General features: G+C 37.6%; 1 protein-coding gene across 1 annotated transcript in view; it reads right to left on the bottom strand.

Moving 5' to 3' along the window:
• LOC140226891 (rabphilin-3A-like) overlaps positions 1 to 22,070 on the bottom strand; it is a 63,362-nt gene extending 41,292 nt beyond the window's left edge. The window contains exons 1-2 of the mRNA XM_072307319.1: positions 21,991 to 22,070; positions 20,609 to 20,752 (exon numbers count right to left, since the gene is read on the bottom strand). Coding sequence (XP_072163420.1) covers positions 20,609 to 20,752; positions 21,991 to 22,070 — 224 coding nt within the window. The remainder of the gene's footprint in view (positions 1 to 20,608; positions 20,753 to 21,990) is intronic.
• Between the last annotated feature and the right edge of the window lie 762 nt (positions 22,071 to 22,832).

Below are 22,832 nucleotides of genomic sequence, written 5' to 3'. Positions count from 1 at the left end.
ATATTTTCAATTCCTATTTTTCAAAAATAGGTGAAAATTATGCTCAAACTATTCCTGCAACAGAAACTCATTTTACTGAATTTTTAGGTCAGCGCAACTCTGATTCCATATTTTTGACACCAACTAATAGATTTGAAATTATTGATATAGTTTCCTGTTTTGAGAATAAACGAAGTTCTGGTTATGATGAGATAGATAATTTCATACTTAAGGGTGTTATTTCCTCGATCGCTGATCCACTTGTTCATATATTCAATTTGTCAATCCTCAACGGTGTGTTTCCGGATAAAATGAAATTGGCTAAAGTAATACCAATATTTAAGAAAGGTGATAAACTTGAAGTCAGTAATTACCGCCCAATTTCATTATTGTCTTCACTTTCTAAGGTTTTAGAAAAACTTATTTATAAGAGAATGAGCAATTTTTTGAAGGTACATGAAGTTTTTACGAACTATCAGTTTGGTTTTCGTGAGAAACATAGTACTTCGCATGCTCTTTTATATTTCGTTGATAGAGTAGTTCATGCCATCGATAATCACTCTCATTTAGTTAGTATTTTCTTGGACTTCTCCAAGGCCTTCGACACCATCAATCATGACATTTTACTTTATAAATTATCGCATTATGGAGTACGTGGGAAGGCCTTGGAGTGGTTCAAGAGTTATTTGTTCGATAGAAAACAATTTGTAACAATTAAAAACAACGATTCAGATATCAGAGAAGTCAAATGTGGCGTCCCACAGGGAAGTCTTTTAGGGCCGTTATTGTTCATTATTTATATCAATGATTTTTGTCGTGTATCTGATGATCTCTCTTTTATTCATTTTGCAGATGATACTAACGTATTTTTTGCCCATAATGATATTGATTTTCTTGTTCACAAAATTAACATTGAATTGAATAAAGTGACAAATTGGGTTAGAGCTAATAAGTTATCACTTAATGCTCAAAAAACGAAATATATGATTTTTAGCAATACTGTTGATAGTTTAAACACTAATATAGTTTTAGATGATTCTCATCTACAAAGAGTATCAAATATTAAATTCTTGGGGGTCATTGTAGATGATAAACTTTCCTGGAAATCACATGTTGATAATATTTGTAATATAATATCGCGTAATACAGGTGTTACTAATAGATTGAAATTTCATATTCCTCAAAAAACATTACTTATGTTATATTCGTCGTTAATATTGCCTCATTTGAATTATGGAGTTTTAGTATGGGGCAACACGCATCAGAATTTATTTGAAAGAGTGTCCCTCTTGCAAAAGAAAGCCCTCCGCATTATCTGCCATTCCCCTGTACGTTCTCATACAAACACGTTGTTTACCTCCAATAAGCTCTTAAAAATTAAAGATTTGTTTTTGTATAACTTAGGCCAATTTATGTATAAGTATTGTAACAATTTGCTTCCGTCTATTTTTAATTCCATGTTCCTAAAAAACCAATCATTTCATGAATATCCCACTAGGCGTTCCAATGAATTTCACTTACCCCTCTTACGCACGATTCTTGCTAAAAATACACTTATTTATATCGGCCCAAATTATTGGAATTCTCTGAATCATGATATAAAAAACGCCCCATCCATACATTCTTTCAAGAGGAGACTGAAGTCCTTTCTATTGCAGTCGTATGACTTTCCAGGACTCAACTAGCCATTTGGCCTTCTCTCTCACATACAGACTTACTCTTTCCTCTTTGAAGAATAAATTCTAATCTTTTGGATGTCTGCTGCTATCCACGCTTTCGCCAAAAGAGTCAAAGACATGAACAATAATGATGAATGTCTATCTTATTCCTGTTCTCACGTCCCTTCAATTCCTTGCTTTTCTCCTTTCAGACGCTACAATCACTTTTTTTCCCCTCCACATCCATTTTCTGTGTCCCTTGATACACTTCTGTCGAAGATTGCTGTCTCTCTCTCTTGTGCATTTTCGTTTGCTATTTTGTCTTCTATTTGTTCATCGTTTCCATTCCGTTTTGTCCCGTACAGCCTTTTCTTCAGTAGTTGTTTTGCTGTCTAGTCTTGTTTCATATTTTTTCGCGTCTGTTAGTCTTGTCCATCCCGTTTTGTCCCGTACAGCCTTTTCTCCAGTAGTTGTTTTGTTGCCTAGTCTTGTCCTATGTTGTTCACGTCTGTAATAGTAAGTGTATTTATCTGTGATTCTAGTTCTCAGTGGGCTTCCAGACTTCTTCCTCTTTTTTTCCCCTCTCCTATAGTATTTATAATGCTTTAATTAATTTTTCCATTGACGTTATTATTCCAGAGGGGCCCACATTCTACAAGCTCTGTCTTTTTAGTGGGTCTCTCCATTTTTCGCACTTTAAGCAAAGTTATACATGTACTATATTTCGATCACTTCTGTTTTTTTTTTGTTTTTTTTACTATAATGTATAATTACTATGTGGTCCTCCTCAATTGTTTTATATTCTTTTCGATACATAATGTTATGTTTACCTTATTCTCTGTTGTCAAAAGAAGTGCAACTTATATGTTTTGTCGAAAAATGAAATAAACTTTGAATTGAATTGAATTATATATATATATATATATATATATATATATATACATATATACAGAGAGAGGGAGTGATTATATCAATAGATTCCATGCCTCTGGCTTATCACAATTTCTTCTAAAATATCTCACCCATGCACTTTCTCAAGTACTTTAGGATCCACAGACCCATTAATGTTAATGGATATTGAATTCCTGCTGTCATCTTCTCAAAGGAGGAAAACATTTCCCCTTACTTTAACTCTAAATGATTGATTCATTGCATACACCTTCCATGGCATATGCCTACACTGCAATCAATATCATATGTTTCAATTTACACAACAGAGGGGAATGCTTATATAAAAACAACAACAAAATGGTTCTGAATAGATAAAAATATGTTTCAATCTTTCAAATATGAAAAAAAAATGTGAAAGTTTTTGATTTATGTTTTATTACATCATATACCTACTCATTTGTGTAAAAGAACCAAGAATATCATGAAATTATTACTGAATCTTTGCCTGGAAACCTCTTATCTTGAATTCCAAAGGAAAAATGAGACAGACTTCCTAAAGTGTAGAATAATAATGTACCCAATGGAACTATATGTATGTAATCCCTTTGCTCATAAGACTCACATTTAAACAAACCTGCATTTTTTTGGAAATATACAGACATCATCTGGGGGAGCCTTTAAAACATTTTGCATGGATTCAGATTGTTTGTATTCAATTCTCAATCAAGGTGAAAGATATCAAACTAGAGCCAGACGGGCACTTGAACGAATGATTTGACAAGGAGATGTAAATATAGAAATCTTGGCGATACTGCAGGTCTGTTCAACAAGAAGATCCACTAGACCAAACACACACAAAACTCTCCTTTGTACTGGCACTGGAAATCTTGGTGATAAGTCAGGCTACTTCAACATAAAGATTCACATAGACCTCATACTGTGCATGAGGAGTACCAGATGGAACGGAAACACTGTGCACAGAATAATTATTCTACTCACAATGCGATGCTTTATTCCTAGTGCAAAAATATACATACAAATAACAACTTATCTCGCCCTTCATTCTACCACTCTCTCTCTCTCCTTCTGATTCTGATTTTCCTCACCTGACAACAAACTGCAGGGTACACAATATGCAGCTTTCAAAGTATGACATGCATTCCAAGTATGCTACAGTATGTTAAATTCCTCCTTCATCAAATTCATTTATAAATGATTTTCAGATGATATGAGACTTCAGAACCTTCAGTATGTCTACATTTTATCACCATTGTGTATTGGTCATTAATCAGGGGAAAACCCCCCAGAAAATGTGTTGTGCATTGCCTCAGAGAAAAAGAAAAAAATGACATGATTTGTGCCTCTATGCATTATTGGCAACATGAATGCTCTTCAACAATGGCTTAATGCTGTTAGGAAAATTTGATCATAGAAGCATTACTGGCAAATTTGCCATACATTGAACAACTGTTAGACCACACACACAACAAGCACAAAATACTGCTAGAAAGAAAACCAGGAATACAAGCTAATAAAGTCTGATAACAAAAATCAATTCATGAAGAAAAAAAAAAGAGTAGAAAGGTTGGTGCATTAATATGCCATTTAAAGCTAACGATTGCCATTTCTGTTGTCATTAGCACAATCCATACATAATTGTCTGACTAGTATGTGAAGAATGATACTTAGACAAAAGGCTAAAGTACCATCAAGAATGTGTAAAATATTATTGAGTTGTGAGCCTGAGAAAACAACAACAAGGTAATAGTTGCAATGGGCAAAGATGCAGTAAAAAGGGGACATGTATCTTCCCTACAGACCGTGGGAAAGTCACCTGTGATGTGTCAAGGCAATTTCTTAATTTTGTAGCAGCATTTGATAAGAAATGACAGTGCCTTTGGTAAGTACTGACTGATGACCAAACCAACTGGTTTTAGGGGGTGGGATGGGACCATTTCCTGGAATGAAAGTAAAGATTGCATCATAATACAGGGCTCTCAACCAGAGATGAATAAGGATGTTATCAAACCTGGAAAATTCTGTGAGGAAGCTATGCGTAATTGTCAGTGTGCTGACATCAATGTGGTTAGATCTAGGAATGCACTTTTCAATTCAGAATCAAACGGGGGTTACTATCAAATTCATGAAAGAGCTATGAACCAAGTACACATTTGCTCCCACACTCACCATATCCATAGCACTGTACATTGCATGCTGCTTGCTAGTAGAATAAACTATGTATGATACATGTGATTACCATGCATTACATGGAAAATCATTGCAATACAATGTATAAATACATATTGTGCATTTATTGATACACATAATATCTACCTGCTGGAAACAAGACTACACTGAATAATGCATGGGGTTGGTTTTTTTTCTGACTGTAATCTACAGAAGATGTGAAAATGTTCCACAATTCCCTTATCTTCTACTTGTTCTCCCATTTATTGCATGGCATGGCAAGTTCATGCATAATGTTATGGGTCTGTCTTTATCACATAAAAATCAATCTGCCTAGCCATCAGAGCTTAAAGTAATTTACAACATATTTCTTTCAAAAGATTGCATTTACTTCTGAACAAGGGATGATTATTACACAATATCTTCAGCACTAATAAATCGATACACCATGAAATGGGATACCAAAGCAGGATATTAGTACTGCATTGTGTTATTATACCATATGACTAGAAAAACATATATGTTACACCGTGAAAGCTACTTATAACAAGGAATATAACTAACCTTACATCCGTACATGAGATGTACCTTTAATTAAACTAAAGATATGTTACTTCACTTAATGAAGAACAAATTGGTGAGATAATTCACATATCATATGAAAAATGTTCATACCTAAAATATGTTTTTTATCCAAAATGCACATTTTCACATTTTGAATGAGAAAAACACATAATTGACATCATAAAATGATACCTATTTGACATTGTCATGACTGCTATGTTCAACATACTCATTTGTACTGACAGGAGGTATTTGCGAAGAAGAGGCTTTGCATTCTAAGAGAAATAGTGAGCTTTAGAATGCAAAACTTTCTGAATTTACAAAAATGCACAGGTATTCTTATACTGTTGAATAAACAAAGGCAGCCATTTTTTTCTCTTTTGTCTCATCTATTCATCTATAAGGCCAGACTTACAGTGCCACACTGTAGGTCTGGCCTTGTAGATGAACTGTGGGATAACATATTAACATAAATTTCTTTTAAAAAAATGAAACCATGGTGTCTGATGGGGCCAATGATCGAAAAAAATGCACAAAATAGTAGGAATAGGAATTATGAAATAATGATTGTAAGAAAAATCATCAGGGTAATATCATGTTAATGTAAGTATATCATCATTGTGATAATACATGAAAATGATTATGATAGTCATTATCATAGGAATGATAATTATAAGAATGAGGGTGATGGTAACAGTGAGTACCATTCCCACACTCAGTTGAACTAGATTTGCAGATTTAGCTGGATGACAGTGGCAACAGTGGGTCCTATGAGGCCTCTGCAACAGTCATTAGGGATCAATCAGGGGTAATCAATGTACCAATTTGTGAGTCAAAATTGTGAGCCAAGCTTGGGGCACAGACCACGAGATGAGGAGTGAGAAAGAGAAATCACTACCGTACCACAGACAAGCACATGAACATGAGAAAGCCATAAGTGATGGTGGTGGTGGTGTTTGTGTGTGTCTGTGTGTGTGTGAGCAAGTCTGCAAGCATTCGCTTTTGTATTACATGTATGTGTATGTATGTGTGTGTGTGTGTGTGTGTGCTAGCATTTTGGATTTCTTCACGCATGAATACTCCCAGGAATACACACCTGCTAGTCATGGTGATCAATCAGGGAGAATCATTGTACCAATTTGTGAGCCAAGCTTGGGGCACACAATTGGGATTGAGAAACAGAAATCACTACCACAGACTAGCAAGTAAGCATGAGACAGCATTTTAAAGTGGTGTGTGTGTGTGTGTGCACATGTATGCATGTGTGTGTCTGTCTTATTAACATTTTTGGATTTCTTCATGCATGAATTCTCCCAGGTATACACACCTGCTTGTTATGGGGATCAATCAGGGGAAATCAATGTACCAATTTGTGAGCCACGCAGGAGGCACAAGATGGAGGAGAGAAGAGCAGAAATTTCCTATGGCCAACTAGCAAAGGGAACATACGTGTCAGTATGTGTGTGTGTGTGTGTGTGTGTGTGTGTGTGTGCATATTCATATGTTTTAATTTGTGTAAACAGTGTTCATTTGTGTGTGTGTACTTCCATTTGTATAATTGTTCACACTGGAATACTTCCAGGAATACACACTTGCTAGCCATGGGGACCAATTGGGGGTAATCAATGTCCAATTTGTGAGCAAAGCTGGGGTACATGCACACAGCATGCATAACAGGGGATAACAGAAATGTCTGTGGCCTAAATAAACATGAGAGAGTCTTAACTGTTAGCCTGTGTTTCTATGTGCGTATCTATGCGCTCGCATAATCCTCCACACATGAATCCTTCCTGGAAGCCATACCTGCTAATCATGGTCACAAACCTTAATGGATGCCATTGATGATTAAATGGGTGCCCTTGGTTGCTTAATGGGCAAAATAGACCTTAGGATACACATAAGGATTCTTTAAAAAAAAAAAAAAACTTGAGATGGGTCTTTACATGAATGGGTAAAGGAAGACCCAGAGTTTGAATTTGTGTTCAAAGAGAAAGAGTTCTGCAACAGATGATAATGACAGAAACCATCATCATCACCACCAGCATAACAGAACAGGCATTTTGTTATCATCATCATTTGGTAATTTTTTTCTTGTTTTCAAAAAAAACTAGAAATATCACTGAAGGTGATTAATACCCCTGCCCCGTGACGAGAGTCTTACCCAAGCAATGATCTTTCCTTGATCTTCTGCCATTTAAATGCCGTTACCATGGCAACGCAGCTTCCGACACGTCCGAAAAATATGTCTTGCACATCTTCCCACCAAGACTATTGTGTGTGCCACATTTCATAAGCTTTTGTCAAAAACTGAGGAAGTAGTTCAATCCACAAGATCTTTCCTTGATCTTCCGCCATTAATATGCCGTTACCATGGCAACGCAGCTTCCGACACGTCCAAAAAATATGTCTTGCACATCTTCCCACCAAGACCAATGTGTGTGCCACATTTCATGAGCTTCAGTCGAATACAGAGGAAGTAGTTCAATCCGCAAGATCTTTCCTTGATCTTCTGCCATTTATATGCCGTTACCATGGCAACGCAGCTTCCGACACGTCCGAAAAATATGTCTTCCACATCTTCCCACCAAGATCAAGGTGTGTGCCACATTTCATAAGCTTTGGTCAAAAAACTGAGGAAGTAGTTAAATCCGCAAGATCTTTCCTTGATCTTCTGCCATTAATATGCCGTTACCATGGCAACGTACTTTCGGGTACTGTCAAAAAATGCGTCTTGCACATCTACAACCAAAGGCACACATCTGTACCAAGTTTCATGGAAATTGGGCAAAAACTGAGGAAGTAGTTTGCAACACAAAATTTTCCATCATTTTGGCTCATAATATGTGAGCTGTTACCATGGCAACATACTTTTTGTCACTGTCAAGAAATGTGTCATGCTGACCTATATCCTAAGAAAAACATTCAATATGAATTCCATGAGAATTGGAAGAACACTGATGAAGCAGTTTTGCCATGAAGCATTTTGCCCTATATTTTACCAATAACATGCCGTTACCATGGCAACGCACTTTTTGCCACTGTGGAAATATATGTCTTGCACATTAACATATTCAGATGAACATCTGTACCTAATTTCATAAAAATTGATCAAAAACTGTGGGAGGAGTTCGCGACGCAAGATTTGTACCCATTTTTGCCCATAATATGCCGTTACCATGGCAACGTACTTTTGGGTACTGTCAAAAAATACGTCTTGCACATCTACAACCCAAGGCACACATCTGTGCCAAGTTTTATGGGAATCGGTTGAAAACTGAGGAAGTAGTTCGCGACGCAAGATTTGCAACGGACCGACCGCCCGACCGTCCGCTGATTCCTATATACCCCCTTCAAACTTCGTTTGGCGGGGGTATAAAGAAGAAGAAGAAGAAGAAGAAGTAAATCCAAGTTGGCCACAGGAAATAGACATGACCTTTTACAGGTCCGTTGAACAACAAGCAACTGTTTGAATCTAGTACATATGGCTGCTGGTTACATCACACAACCGCAATCTTCATTAACCCCTCTGCATCTCCCACATTAGGAAACAGATGGAATGATAGAGAGAGATGAAAAATCACACAAAAAGGTCAGTTATTTGCAGGAGTAATTTCATACCTATCACCAAACATCTGCCATAAAGGTCAGTGAAGCACTTGCATATTATCTAAAATACCAGTAGAACTGGTTACATGAACAGAAAAGTGCACATTCATAAGCTACATTTTATTTCAAAGTAGAGTACAATCTTTGATGCAAGCAAGCTCCATTTATGATGAATTTCTGGTGGATGAATAATACAAGGACTGAAAAGAGTCCAAATTTGTTTCTATTTGAGTGGATATTCACAAAGTTTCTGCCAATTTGATGGATGTCATATGTAAATATGTTTGCCCTTTTCTTTCAAATTTGTGTTGTGTTTGCATGCCGAATGTTTAAGTTTTTTTTTAACGTCTCTATGTCTGTCTGTCTGTCTGCCTGTCTGTTTATTTGTTTTAACCAGACTTAAAAGAGCCATGTCACATTGTTTGCTACACAGTGTCATCAAAAGGAGCTATCACCAGGAGAAAAAAATGATTTAAATATATTAATATGACTTGACACAATGACATACTGTAATGTCAAACTGAAGTGACAGTGATCTGAAATTACATACCAAGAGTAATGTCTAGCACCCATGATCTCTGAATCCACTTTCTCCTGGGACCTCCTCATTAATTAGAATCTGAATCCCACACTATATTCAGGACACAATCCAGCTGTTCTCAGGTTTTGCTGTTTTCTTAAAATAATGTATGGAGTGCATTTTATTGTCAGGATCATGTATCAAGTTTCAAGTTTCAAGTTTCAAGTTTATTAAAAGTTTCCACAATACAAAAATTACATAAGAACAATAATATGTAACAAGGAATACATTGTTGAATATGTGATTAAAACAATTTGCAGAATTGAATATAAATTGACAATGCATGTAGATGCATATAGATGTAAAGTGGAGGGGTCTTAGAAAAGCAAGCTTGTATAATAAGAACCCCTGGAAAAGCAAGTTAAGACATGTAATATAACAACTCACTACTATATACAAACATTAAAGCCATAGAATAATTCTAGTGGAATTCCTCAATCCCTCACACACACACACACACACACACACACACACACACACACACACACACACACACACTACCTATGGAATTTTAAAGCAAAACATAATTGGCATTAGACTATGTTACTCAAATGGAAAGCGATGAGATGAAGTCATGTATGTAGAATTTAAAAGGAGCAGCATCAATGAGACTGAGAATATCGATGAAGCAAATACTTCCGAGCCAACACTTTAAATCTGGAAAAAGTGGTACTATCTGTAACATCTGAGGGCAACATGTTCCACTCTTTTATGCAAGACACATAAAAAGAATTTAGGGCAATACTGGTAGCTACACGAGGTAGATGCAGAAGGTTTTTCTGTCGTGTATTATGGGAATGAACAACTGAGTTTTTGACGAACAAATCTAGAAATAAGGAGGGAGAACTGGACATGTGAAGCTTGTACATGAATGCCAATGAGTTAAAACACACTAACTCGTTTAGAGGTAAACAACACAGCTGTAAGAACTGGGGGGCACTTGGCCTAGTAAAGTGTGAGCTTGTTATTAGCCTGATAGCTCTTTTTTGTACAATAAACAATTTATGAAGATGGCTGTTATAAGTATTACCCCAGGCAACATTACAATACATCAAGTGAGGCATTATGATGCTATTATACAGTGTAGTCAAGACACTTTTAGGAACAATAAATTTTAGCTTATGCATCACACCAACACCCCGAGAAGCTTTGGAACATACATTTAGTATGTGTTGCTTCCATGACAGAAATTCATTGATAGTAATACCAGGGAATAATACATTTTCGCTTGTAGCTACCTGATGTCCACCAATAATGAGAGAAGGGGTGTTTACAGGTATCCTCTTATTCCTTGTTCTGAAAATAACACATTGTGTCTTCTGAAGATTAAGTGACAATTTATTACAACAAAACCAACAATAAAGTTTGTTAAGTTCTTCATTTGCTGAAGATATTAAACTGTACGCATCCTTGTGGGAGGACAGAAGACTTGTATCATCAGCAAACAGTGAGTAAGTAAACAATGATGTAGCACTGATGATATCATTGATATAGATAAGAAATAATAGTGGGCCTAACACTGAGCCTTGAGGCACTCCACAATCAATGTGGGTGGAAAGCGATTTGGTCCCATTGACAACCACAAACTGCATTCGGTTTTGCAGATAGCTTTTGAACCAGTCTAAAGGAACTCCACGAATACCATAAGATTTAAGTTTGCTTATAAGAATGTGGTGGTCAATGGTGTCAAATGCCTTGGACAAATCTAAGAAAATGCCTAGACAAAATTTCCCTTCATCAAGTGCATGAGCAATAATGTTAGTTAAATGCAATACACCCATACTGGTAGAAGAATATTTGCGAAAACCAAATTGCTCGGGGATCAAAATGCCTTCTACAGCTAAATAATTATTTACTCTTGAGCATACAATCTTTTCTAACAATTTAGAAAATACAGGCAGCAAGGCAATGGGTCTGTAGTTTTCAATGTTTCTGTTATCACTTTTCTTATACACAGGAACTACTTTGGCAATTTTCATCTTGTCTGGAACTATTCCTTGCGACAGAGATTTATTAAATATGTCACACAATGGGACAGCAATGCTATGGATACACTCTTTGACAACCCTAGGAGCTATATTATCAGAACCTGATGACTTAGAGGATTTCAGTGATAAAGCTAGCATTATTATTTCAGATGCAGTAGTGGGCTTCAAAAATAAGGATTTGCTGTTTTTTGTAGGTTTCAAATAATCCTGAAAAGTATTGGATGTACTTGGGATCTTTTCACTTATCTTAGCAGCAATTCCTGTAAAATACTGATTGAAATGTTCAGCCTTTTGCGTATTTGTACTTAATGAAATATCACCATTATACATTTCTGAGGGAAGGTTGTGACATTTCCCCTTTCCGATCAATTTGTTTATATGGAACCATGTTTTTTTGATATCCCCTTTTATATCATGGAATAGATTTCTAAAATATTTTTGCTTTGAAAAGCGCACAACATTTGTCAATTCATTCTTGTAATCAACATAATTCTTCAGCCTATATTCTCTGTATTTGAGAAAAAGAAAAATGTTGAATATACATGTAGGTATGAGTTTTCTTCAGTTTGTCTTCTTATGTACAAATTTAATTTGTACAGATGGAGACAAATGGAACAAAACTCAGACAGAGAGAAATTGAAGAAAAGTCATACCCCGTATCTTCACCCCTACATGCTTAATAATCTCTTGATTTCAAGAAGAATGTTTGTTCCCTTCAACGTGATGGCACACCATACATTCCTTGAGTGATGTCCACCTCTTACGGGAATTCTAAAAGTGTTTCTATCAAGTCTATAAAATCTTCATGGACTTTGCAGGAGACCCAAAGAATTCTCTGGATGACTGATAAAACTTGAACTACGAATGTGAAGTCTTTCTGTTTCTCACATCCACAGGCACACAAATCAAAGCTTCTACTGAACTACATACTACCATGTACGTATGTATATAATCTGTTTTTAAAGCAGTTGGATCAGCATCTACTGTTCACATCCCAGAAGTGAGATGTCCCTGTCACAAATTGTCACAGTCTCAAGAATATGTGACCCACCACGACAAAAGGATCCGAAAGTCGCTGATGGCTGAGCTGAGAAAATCAAGTTTGAAGTCAGATCACCACATTGGTCATAACCATCAAATTTCTGTTTGGGGCATATTTTTGTAGTCTAATGTATTGTCTATCCTCTACCAAAAATTTCAAAGGTAAATGATTGAAGGAAAGGCGAGAAATTAGCATTTTCCGGGCCATGATTTTCTGACTTTCAACGGAACAGAAACGTGTCCGAAGATTTGGATTTAGTGTTGTCGATAGACTCCATCCCTAGCAACGAGGGATTGATCTTATTGGTCAGTGTGTGGCATACTTGTTACTGATTGGTTGTGCATATACCACTGGCGCTAAGCTTGAATAAACATCACAGAAGTTGCTAGGAGCATACCTTTTGTTGCTAAGAGGCAAAAATTGTCTTACCTCCCCTTGATCACAATTGCGTCAGAAGGAAATATGAAGGTGGTTTTCTCGAAACGCTGATTCCCTAGACCACTCGACATGCTCTCATAAAATCATTGTTATCCATGCAATCAGTTATTTTATGAGTTGTGTTATATTTCAAATCAAAGTGGAAGAGTAAGGGAATAATGTAATGTTATTTTTAGAAAATCAACCTCCCCCGTCTTTTGGATCCTTTTGTTGTAGCGGGTCACATATGTGATTACATTCTTTTAATTGGTATATGGGGGTGATGAGGATGTGTGTTCCAACAGAAAGTCTTTAATTTGCAGTCCCGGCAGCAGTATAGAAAGGATCAAGAATAAAAATCAATCCATTCTGAGAGTGCTCTCCAACATACTCAGAACTCTAAGTCTACTCTCCATGGGTTTTTACGATCAAGTTGTTAGTGAGAAACAACTTCACAATCGGTAATTAACAAATGCCTTGAAAATGAACCTCACTAGTTGTTGAAGATGTTATACTATCAAGCTTAGCACATGCTCGACAAACTCTATTCCAATTGTTAGCACACTCATACCATTTACAATAATCTCACTGAGTGTGAATCAGGGAAGGAATCATATTCATATTTAATATTTCATTATACTAACATGAAACTTGGATCCTACTCTTTGTACTTTGAAGTCTTTGTAAATATCTTTTTTCTCATCTAGCATCTTAACAAGTTACTAAATGGAATTGATAAGTACAAACTGTTAGTGACACACCAACGTATTGTGTGATTTAAAAAAAAAACCAAGATACATTGAATAGCACAAGCCATTAAAAACTCTTTTATTTTCATTATAACTTTAAAACATTTAAACATCTAACCCGTAACCCTTTGGTTGTAATCTTTTCAAAATGGTCTAGTGTATAGTGTCAGTTGATAACCAGAAGGTTATTGATGCTGTAGTGAGCCGATGGGTTAAAGCCCTTTGCTTTTAAGTTCATAACAGCAATATGGTTTGTACAAAATAATTGCCTTTTTTGTCTTTTGAATTTGTTTCATATAAAAATTAGAATATTTTGAATATATTTTATCAAAACAAGACAATGATGAGGCTTTCCTACTTGATTTAATAGAGGTGCTACTCTCCTGATAAATATCTAAATGTTCTAACTTTGACACAGATCCCTAATTATAACAAGAAGAAATAATGGGTCTGTCCAAATCATTGCAAGATAACATACAATCTATCATTGCCTCATCTAGAGTACCGTATATAGAACCAGTAGTTCACCACAGTGTCGGACATCTGACGACTGCTCCCAAATGTATGGATGACACAAATTCAGCATTATCAATGTAGCTGGAGTCATGTTTCTGTGGTCCCACTGAAATGGTGACATAATTTATATCATGTCCATGTACTGAAAACATTAATGAAAATTTTCAGGATGACATGGGAATCAATCTTCAGGGTCATATTTCTTCATTTTATTTGCTAACACTTACTGAGTCTTTTATCTAAAGAAAAGCACATGTGTTCTCTTCTCCAGCTCCTTTCTACCCTTTTATCATTCCTCAGTCTCATGAGTTTGTATCATTCATTTCCTTTCTTAGCCCTCTGTACCACTCCATCTGTTATCTCTGTCTTTAAATGCCTTTACTGTGTGCCTGGAATCCTTTAATCTGAAGCCTTGTAGAGGGCCAAGGGTATGACACATGCAAACACAAGACCACAGCCTAAAAGGCCTTTAAGATGATGGCCTGTAACTTTCTAGACCCTCTTGCCTTTATCATGAATTCGACAGCTTGTTCTGACCCCAGAGAAGTAAAGCAAGATCATCATGATTTCGTCAGAAGAATATCAAGATGAGATGATTTCAGAGCCACTTTTCAGAGCAGCTTGTTCTGACCCAGAGAAGTAAAGCAAGATCATCATGATTTTGTCAGAAGAATATCAAGATGAGATGATTTCAGAGCCACTCATCTTTCACGCCAAGGTGAATCTACTCCAGCGCCGTGATTGAGTTAGCGATAAGTCTGTAATATCCTGTCATGCCTTACGAGGAGGCGGTGGAGGAAGAGGGATTTCTCATCTAAAGGATGAGCACGACTTCATCTCCCGCATCCAATTTCTCCCACAGAGATAATCCCAAGGGACTTGGGATAAGGCTCACATCTCAAATAGCTCATCCTCCAAGTGTACAGAGGCTTTTGAGAGCACGTTTACCCACACGCCACCGTGAAGATACTCTACGATAATAAGCCATTTGGCAATATGTGCACTCCTATGAAAGCTCTTATCTGACTGCATGCATTCGATAAAGTTACTGGCAAGATGCATTTCTACATGGGAGAGGAAACCCGAGTAGAATTGAGATGAACATGGGCACGGCATGCTCAATAATAGGTAGAAAACACGAGAAGAGAATCCTGCTGGAGATTGCCGTTCCTCTTATCACATTCATGTTATCTTCCTAGCTGCATTGGCAACACTTCAGCCTAGGACATTCACTGATATCGAGGCATTCGCTTTCGGGCCACTGCTAGCATGTTTGAATTATGCAACAGCCATACATGCAATTGCTATATGGCTGAGATTTGTGCAAATTTACACCCATTGCATTTCTGTCAACCGAGGGCATTCCGCTCGTCTCTCCACTCCTGAAATCTAAACATGCCTCAGCATCTCAAACTCTGATTCAAAATAAGGTCGAAGATGTAGGCTGTACTCCACACTTTGTGCTTTGCATAGCAGTATGGGCAGTTGAAATCAAAGAAGTCTTCTGAGAAAACTTTTTTTTTCTGGAACAAAGCCAAGAACACGTTTAGGAGGAGAATATAAACAAGAGAAAAAAGGATCCTACATTCTACACAATAAACAGTGTTATACCTTGAGGTAAGACACTTTTAACTGCAAGAATTACAGCATGAAGGTTATGTGGAGAACATGTGCCCATCTGCGGAAAACTGTCTTTGTATGACCAAGCTCTAACAAGTTGAAGATGGACTGATTTTCCTTTGAGATGCATTTCCCATCTATCCCAGCCAAAGAATACCTGTACTTGGGGCTAGTCTTCAACATGATAACTCTTAATTGCATTTTCAGCAGCAATGATGCTAAACTTATGAAATTTCACATAAATCTGACATCATGATCATGTCAATCATTGCCAACATGCTCTATAATTAACAAAGTGTTCTTTCACACAGTAAGTGTCCCTACTTCTCTTTTACAGACCTCCTGAAGCGGCCCACATAAATGCCAATATGGCTCTTGAGTTCAAAATTAGCTACCAAAATATATCCTAATCTTCACCTTCATAGACTATTCTTTAAAAAAATAATAAATGCCCTTTACCATAAGGCCCCTGGTCATTAGGAAGCGTTATTTGTCATTGTAAGGACAAACATAAACAGCCCTATGGACAAGAATTGGAGCTGTCAGTACACCGTCATAAGAACTGACGTCATTGCAACTCAATGTATCGTAAGACGTTGTGCTAAAAAAAAATCAACACACCATTCTCTGGTTGAGATACTTATCTTGACACAGTGTATTTATAAACCAGTCCTCATCCTGTTGAATGGTAAAATGGACACCGGGGGGCATGTCAACTTGAAATGGGTACATTTTCTTCTTTCTGATACGCTAAATGGAAACGCGGATATTGTTTTTGAGTACTCATTCCGTGCTACACCACCACATCCTGTTATTAAGGGATGCAAACATGTTTTTGTTGTTGTTGTTATGTTAGTATATACTCACATCTGGCAGAATATTTTCAAGTCACATCTAAACCATACAAATAGTATTTTTGAATAAAAGATTTCATGTCAAAAGGAGGGGGTCATCATTCCATCATTTTCTTTTAAGCAGTATTTCTGTTATCACTGTCATTATTTTATGAACATCATCATTATTATCAGGTACAGTGCTCATCAATTAATTGGGAACCGCTGTAGCGGGAACCCCACTTAAGTGCAACAAAACTTGATGCAACGAAATTTTCATGTGTCACTTCCACCGCTTAATCAGAACCACAAACTGGTTTATCGGGACAAATGTGGCTGAAACACCTCCATTGTTTCAGACCTCCATTAATGTCTAAAGATAATAAGTAAATCCATAAAAATTATTGCAGGGACTGAATTTCCTTACCAGAAGGATTATTTTCTAACTAGTTCCTGATAAATTATGCTGACTGCAATCTTAACTTGCCGTTAGGCAGTGAGATGTAGCGCAGAGGCGGTCATCTAATTGAGCGTCGTTAGTACTGTATATCACCATAACTACTCTTCCAATGCATGTATGTGGTAACACCGCATCACACACCAACGTGACTGTTCATCACTCTAATCCCTTCTGCATGAAGTATTTCCATACCTGTGCACATCATGGAAGAAACAATGTACTATTCAGTGTTGTAGTCTTGAGCTAAAGCTGTTAATAGAAAACTTATCTCGCTTATTATAACTTCAATATGTTTCATGAGGTGAGTATATTCTATGAAAAGTGAATCACAATAACCTGTTTGGAAAGATGCACTGCATATAATCACTTTTTTCGATCAGAAGAATGGAAATGGCTTCAAGGGATCCAACAGCTTTTTGATTATTAATAATACAGGTCAGCTTATTACCAGGGTATTGAAAAGTATTGATATAATTCTACCAGGGACCTCGTGACATGCTATTCCTCCATCTGTACACACTAAATGTATGTCAATATTTGCAGTGCAGTTTGCATGTATTGGTTGTTGCTATGCCAGACAGGCAATAGGAAACCCTCTTGGTTATAGGAGAAGAAGAAGAAGAAGAAGAAGAAGAAAAGAAAAGGTGTGCATCAGATCTGCATCAGGTGTAGTGAGCAAACTGGTTTACTCAATTCAGCCTCAAGGGCCCCTCAAAGTGTGCAAGTACAGAGGGAAAAGGGTTTGGTTAGCCAGACTAGCATTGCCCCACCTCATTTTTTTCCCTCTTCCCTTCTGTGCTGTCAGGTGTGTGCTGCTTATTACTGCACCTGCCTAGCAGAGGGGTGAAAACTCATCTCTATCTCTTCCTTCTCCTCTTATTGCACACAAGATTGAGCCATCATTTCATTATGCACCGGGCAATCAAATATTCAGACAAAGTTGTTCAAGAGAGAGAAGGAGAGGGAACACAGATAATCAATAGGACGTTTACCAGACTATTCGGTTATAGAGGATAGTTTTCTCCTCAGATAAACCGACATGAATTTATTCTGTTCGTTTGCTTGCATGAATTAGTTTTTGCTCTGTCAGGCAAGTCTTGAAAGAGCTTTTTTAGCTGTCAGGAACAACCTTGGATATCAAACTTTGCATGAGATTTGAATAATATGTTAGTAAACCAGTTTATTCACTGTGCACAGAACATTTCAACAGAAATCATACCAAGTATACTGCTACTGATTCTATGTCTAATGCATGTTTACCTTGTATGATTCATTCATACGTCTTGTCCTGAGCAAAACAGTGCTGTTGTTTTCTCTATTGTGTTGTCACATATTTCAATGTTTTCCTTTGCTGTTTGACATACTTAAATAAAGTGATGATGTACACCAGGGGCGGATCCAGGAATTCTGTAAAGGGGGGGGGGGGGCACAACTAATATTTCTGGTGCCACTTCCGGGTTTCATTTCATTAAAAAAAAAATCTGTTTTAAAGAAAAATAGGGGGCGTGCGCCAGTTGCGCCCCCCCCCTCTGGATCTGCCACTGCACACACACCCTTGAGATTCGCATGTACAAAATTTCTCTCCGGAGGCAGATTTGAGATGAATGTCCTCAGTGTGAACGCACCTTGACAGCAGTGCATGGCTGGGAAGTGAGAGAGCTTGAAAAGTATGATCTTAGGAGGCACTGATTGAAAGCAAAGCACACTCTTGCAACCACTCTAATGCCTTTATCAACCCATATATGCTGACTTCATGAATAAACCTGCACCCCTCGAAAATTCTTGCTATCATCCACAGCTCTGCAATCTTTTCGGAAGATGTGGAGGGACGGGGAGGGAATACTGGATACCGGCTGATGGATGGTTATAATCTCTCGACTGTGATGTGGACACCACTTTGGCAAAACAAGGAGATGGGGCAAGAGGGGTAATGAAGTCTGCACACTCAGTTATGTATGGAAAGAGAATCCTTTCGATTCACCGGGACCATGTCCATGCTATCACGTAAGAACCGCATGAAGGCCAGTGCTCTGTATAAAATGAATAACATCATAGGCTTTTGCTCTCAAATTAATACTGTTTGTGTGAAAACTAGGTTGTGGCATTCTTTGTGACTGCCACTAAACTACCCTTTGAATGAATTAAAATTCTGCACTGTTATTTCTGTTTTAAAATGTTCATGCCAGTAGACACAATGTGAAGGCCTGGGTTGTGGAATGACACTAAATGTGCCTCACTTCTGTCTAAAAAAAGATGAACCTGTATTTTCACTTATTTGTACATTCACGACTCAATAACAATTTAATCCATGTCACTAAATATCTAGTTAAATTAATCTTTGTCTGTCCATCAATCTATTCATCTTTTTATCTGAGTTAACTATCAAGCTGTCTAGCTATCTATTACCTATTTTCCTCATCAGCCCATCCATCTAAAATTCCTTCTGGTCTTTGGACTATCTTTATCTTGCTCTTAAATGTCAGAGTAACCTGAATTTCTAAAGGTCCCCTCATCCTCTCTCTCCCTTGAAAGATTATGATATCCCAAGTTCTGTGAAACATCCCATATTGAGCACCCCAGCTGGCATGATGCTCGCAAACCCCCGCAAAAATGGGGTCTTGCGTGCCACTTGATTTGAACTCAAACTTTTTGTGCCATGGTGGAGATGAATAATGGAAGGAGGTTGCACCTAGATGTTAAGCTGCTCATCATCCCATGCAAATGAGCGTTTCCATGGGAACGGACACCAGATGCAGATGGATGCTCCTCGTGAAATGGGGTCGACAGAGTGTGCCTTTCTCCTACACCAGCTCAATCAAGATCTCATAGAAAGACTTCTCTTCTGGTCTTAAAGGTTGCAGCCTTCTTTCTACAGCCCTTTAAATTTCCACCTATTTCATAAGTGTATGTTCTTGTCTACATGCATTGAAGGCCAATGGCAATTCATGAAAATTTCAAGCCTCGAAAAAGGCTGTTGGCTCGAATTCCTAAAAATTTCATGACACAAATATTCTTGTTTTACAGTATTTGCCTCATACAACACCTCAGATGTCCACAGACGTTGTCCACACTGATTCTTGAATTTAGTACAGAAATGGCAATCATTTTTGTTGTTGTTGTGAAAGGCAAATGGGTGGCACAGAAAAGTCTAGTCAGTCATATGCAAAAAAAATCAATCGGTTGCAGTTGTTGACAGTAAAATGAGTGACTGCGCGCTTATAACTTTTTCAGTGCGCGTGGCAAAGATATGTTCATTGTGATGTCAGATGTGTGCAATAGTGCAAAAACTACAAGTTTATCATGAGCTTATCAAACACTGGAGTCAATGTAAATAGGTGACATCAGCTGTGCGCTATCCATTTTTGCTCAAACAAAATTGCCTGGCTCAACAGCGACAGCATGCAATGGTACCTTTAATTGCATGTTGAGTGATGAGTGATCGACCAATCGGATAGCTAGAATCCTTTTCAGTGTTGTATAATATAGTAGTAAGATGTTAAGACTGCATTGTGACCTACCCTATCCTCTCTTGTTCCGAGACTTCCAGCTTCTCAGCTTTCTCGATGACCTTGAGGATGGTGTCCTGCTCATCGCGGTTCAGGCCCTCGCTCTTCTGGAACTTCTTGGAAGAGTTGGTGTGAAACGACCAGCCTGTCCCAAGTCTGACAAAAGATAAATTAAATGAAGGTGATATTCAATGACAAATAGATATGGGCTGTGATGCAAGAATAGGGCCCTTATGGCATAAAATACTGAAAAATGAGTTTTCACTGTCACATTATAGAATGAACTCTGGTGTAATTAGATACAAATATGCAAACCGTTTTCTGAAATTCAACTCCTAAATGCCCCAATTATGACATTCTTAAAAGGATGTTTTGTCCACATCCAGCCATTTTTTGATGCGTCTATGTATGAGTGTGCAGTCACCTAGCTGATAATTTTTTTTGTTTCTGCACGTATTGTTTGTCAAACTTCTGTGGCATTTTCTGGCGTTCGTGCGTGACAGCGCTAAGAGCCCTTCTCTCGCGTTACGGCCCATATACAAAGCATAACAACACACTTAGTATGCTGTACTAACATCCAATGAAAATGTTCTATCCAACAACTAATTCATACCAATATTAAAAAAAAAAAAATCATCATAGGGAGATGTACTGTAGACTGAAAATATTTCAGGGGCATGACATTTCGTGATCGGGAATGCGTACATTGTACTAATTGAATGCATTCAGCACATAGGCATATGCACGTGCAAATACAATGTAGTAGACCAAGCATCTGTGTGTAGCTGCTGCCTGACCATGTTGCATGTATGTGTGGTGGGTTGTCAAATTTACAACACCCCCCCCCCCACACACACACAGAGAATATTCACCATCTATAGTATTTGATCAAAGGAGTTTGTAATCCAATCACCCTCTATTTTCTCCCACCCCAACAATTTGCCCCTTGCCCCAATAAAAAGAGCAAAAGAATTATGGTCATTGTTTATCTTAAAAGTTTTCAAAGAAAATATCACACAGATTAGCTGGCATGTGTATAATTCACATGTCCATATTTACATACTTATACTACCACATGAATGCCTGCAAACACACACAACGTAAAAATTTGTTTTTTTTAAATTGTTTTCGTTGTTATTGATCAGTAATCTTTTTGCACTCAAATAGGTAGGATTAATTTTATGTGTGTTTAATTCTGCAGAATCAAAATATAAAATAGGATTACAGACAATGAACAAAATAATCACGTTTTTAAAATCACACTAGTTTCATGTAACGTACGTGAAATGCGTGAAAATTTCCACATCATGAAAATTTCCACTTTTATATTAATACCACAATGTACATTGCAGAAATATATATGTCTTATAAAATGTCACCCATGGGGTACTCACTTTGCCCTAAGCGCAAGTTGTCTGTCGTTGGGGCAGGTCCACCGGTCCACCGAATTGCCCCCTCCAAACTCGCCCATCATGAAGAGGAACTAAATTATGTCACGCTGAGAAGGTCCGGATCTCAGGACGGAATGCTTGGCTTGCTCTAATAGCGCGAGGACCACCGGCAGCAAAGGACCAAGGGCCAGTGAGGGTGGGGTACCCGGGCCCTGGAGTCAAGGTGATACAGTGAGGGGTGTTACTTTGTTGGGGCCCCACTCAGTCCTCAGAAAGGGCAGCACTCCTTCAAACATCTGCCGAAATGCAAGAAAAACAATGTGATACACACAATTATTGTGATATTCATGAGAAGAACAACAACAACAAGTAGCTCATGAGAAAAATTCATTGGAAACTTACTGATGAAAACCTCCTGAAAAAACCTGCTCGAAAAAGCCTGCTCCTTTGCTAATAAATCTCAGGAGAAAGTATATGAAATCATATCAAACATGAAGAGTAGTGAGGTAAAACATTATCACCATAATAATAGGGTGTGTGATATGTCATTGGTCATCCCACAGCAAGCAAAACTGGGTTCATACAGCCCCCTGGGAATAAGAAGCATGGCTGTTCATGGGTGTCTGCACTTTAGATGCAAAGAGCCAAGACAGGGCCACTGGACGCTGTGTTTTACATTGAATAAATGCATCTTGTGCCATCAAATAACCTATTAGAGCCTCGCTGTCTGGAGCAAATATATGTATACAGTCCCTCAAAGAAAAGATGATCAAAGGCATTAGTTAAAAGCTGTTGGTAGGGTCTTTTTATCATTGTATCTTATTTGACAGTTTATCTATTTCTAG

The sequence above is a fragment of the Diadema setosum genome, chromosome 4, assembly GCF_964275005.1.
Source record: "Diadema setosum chromosome 4, eeDiaSeto1, whole genome shotgun sequence".
NCBI classification, from domain to species: Eukaryota; Metazoa; Echinodermata; class Echinoidea; order Diadematoida; family Diadematidae; genus Diadema; species Diadema setosum.
Note: the sequence above shows the minus strand (reverse complement) of the source record. Positions and strands in the feature narration are given on the sequence as shown.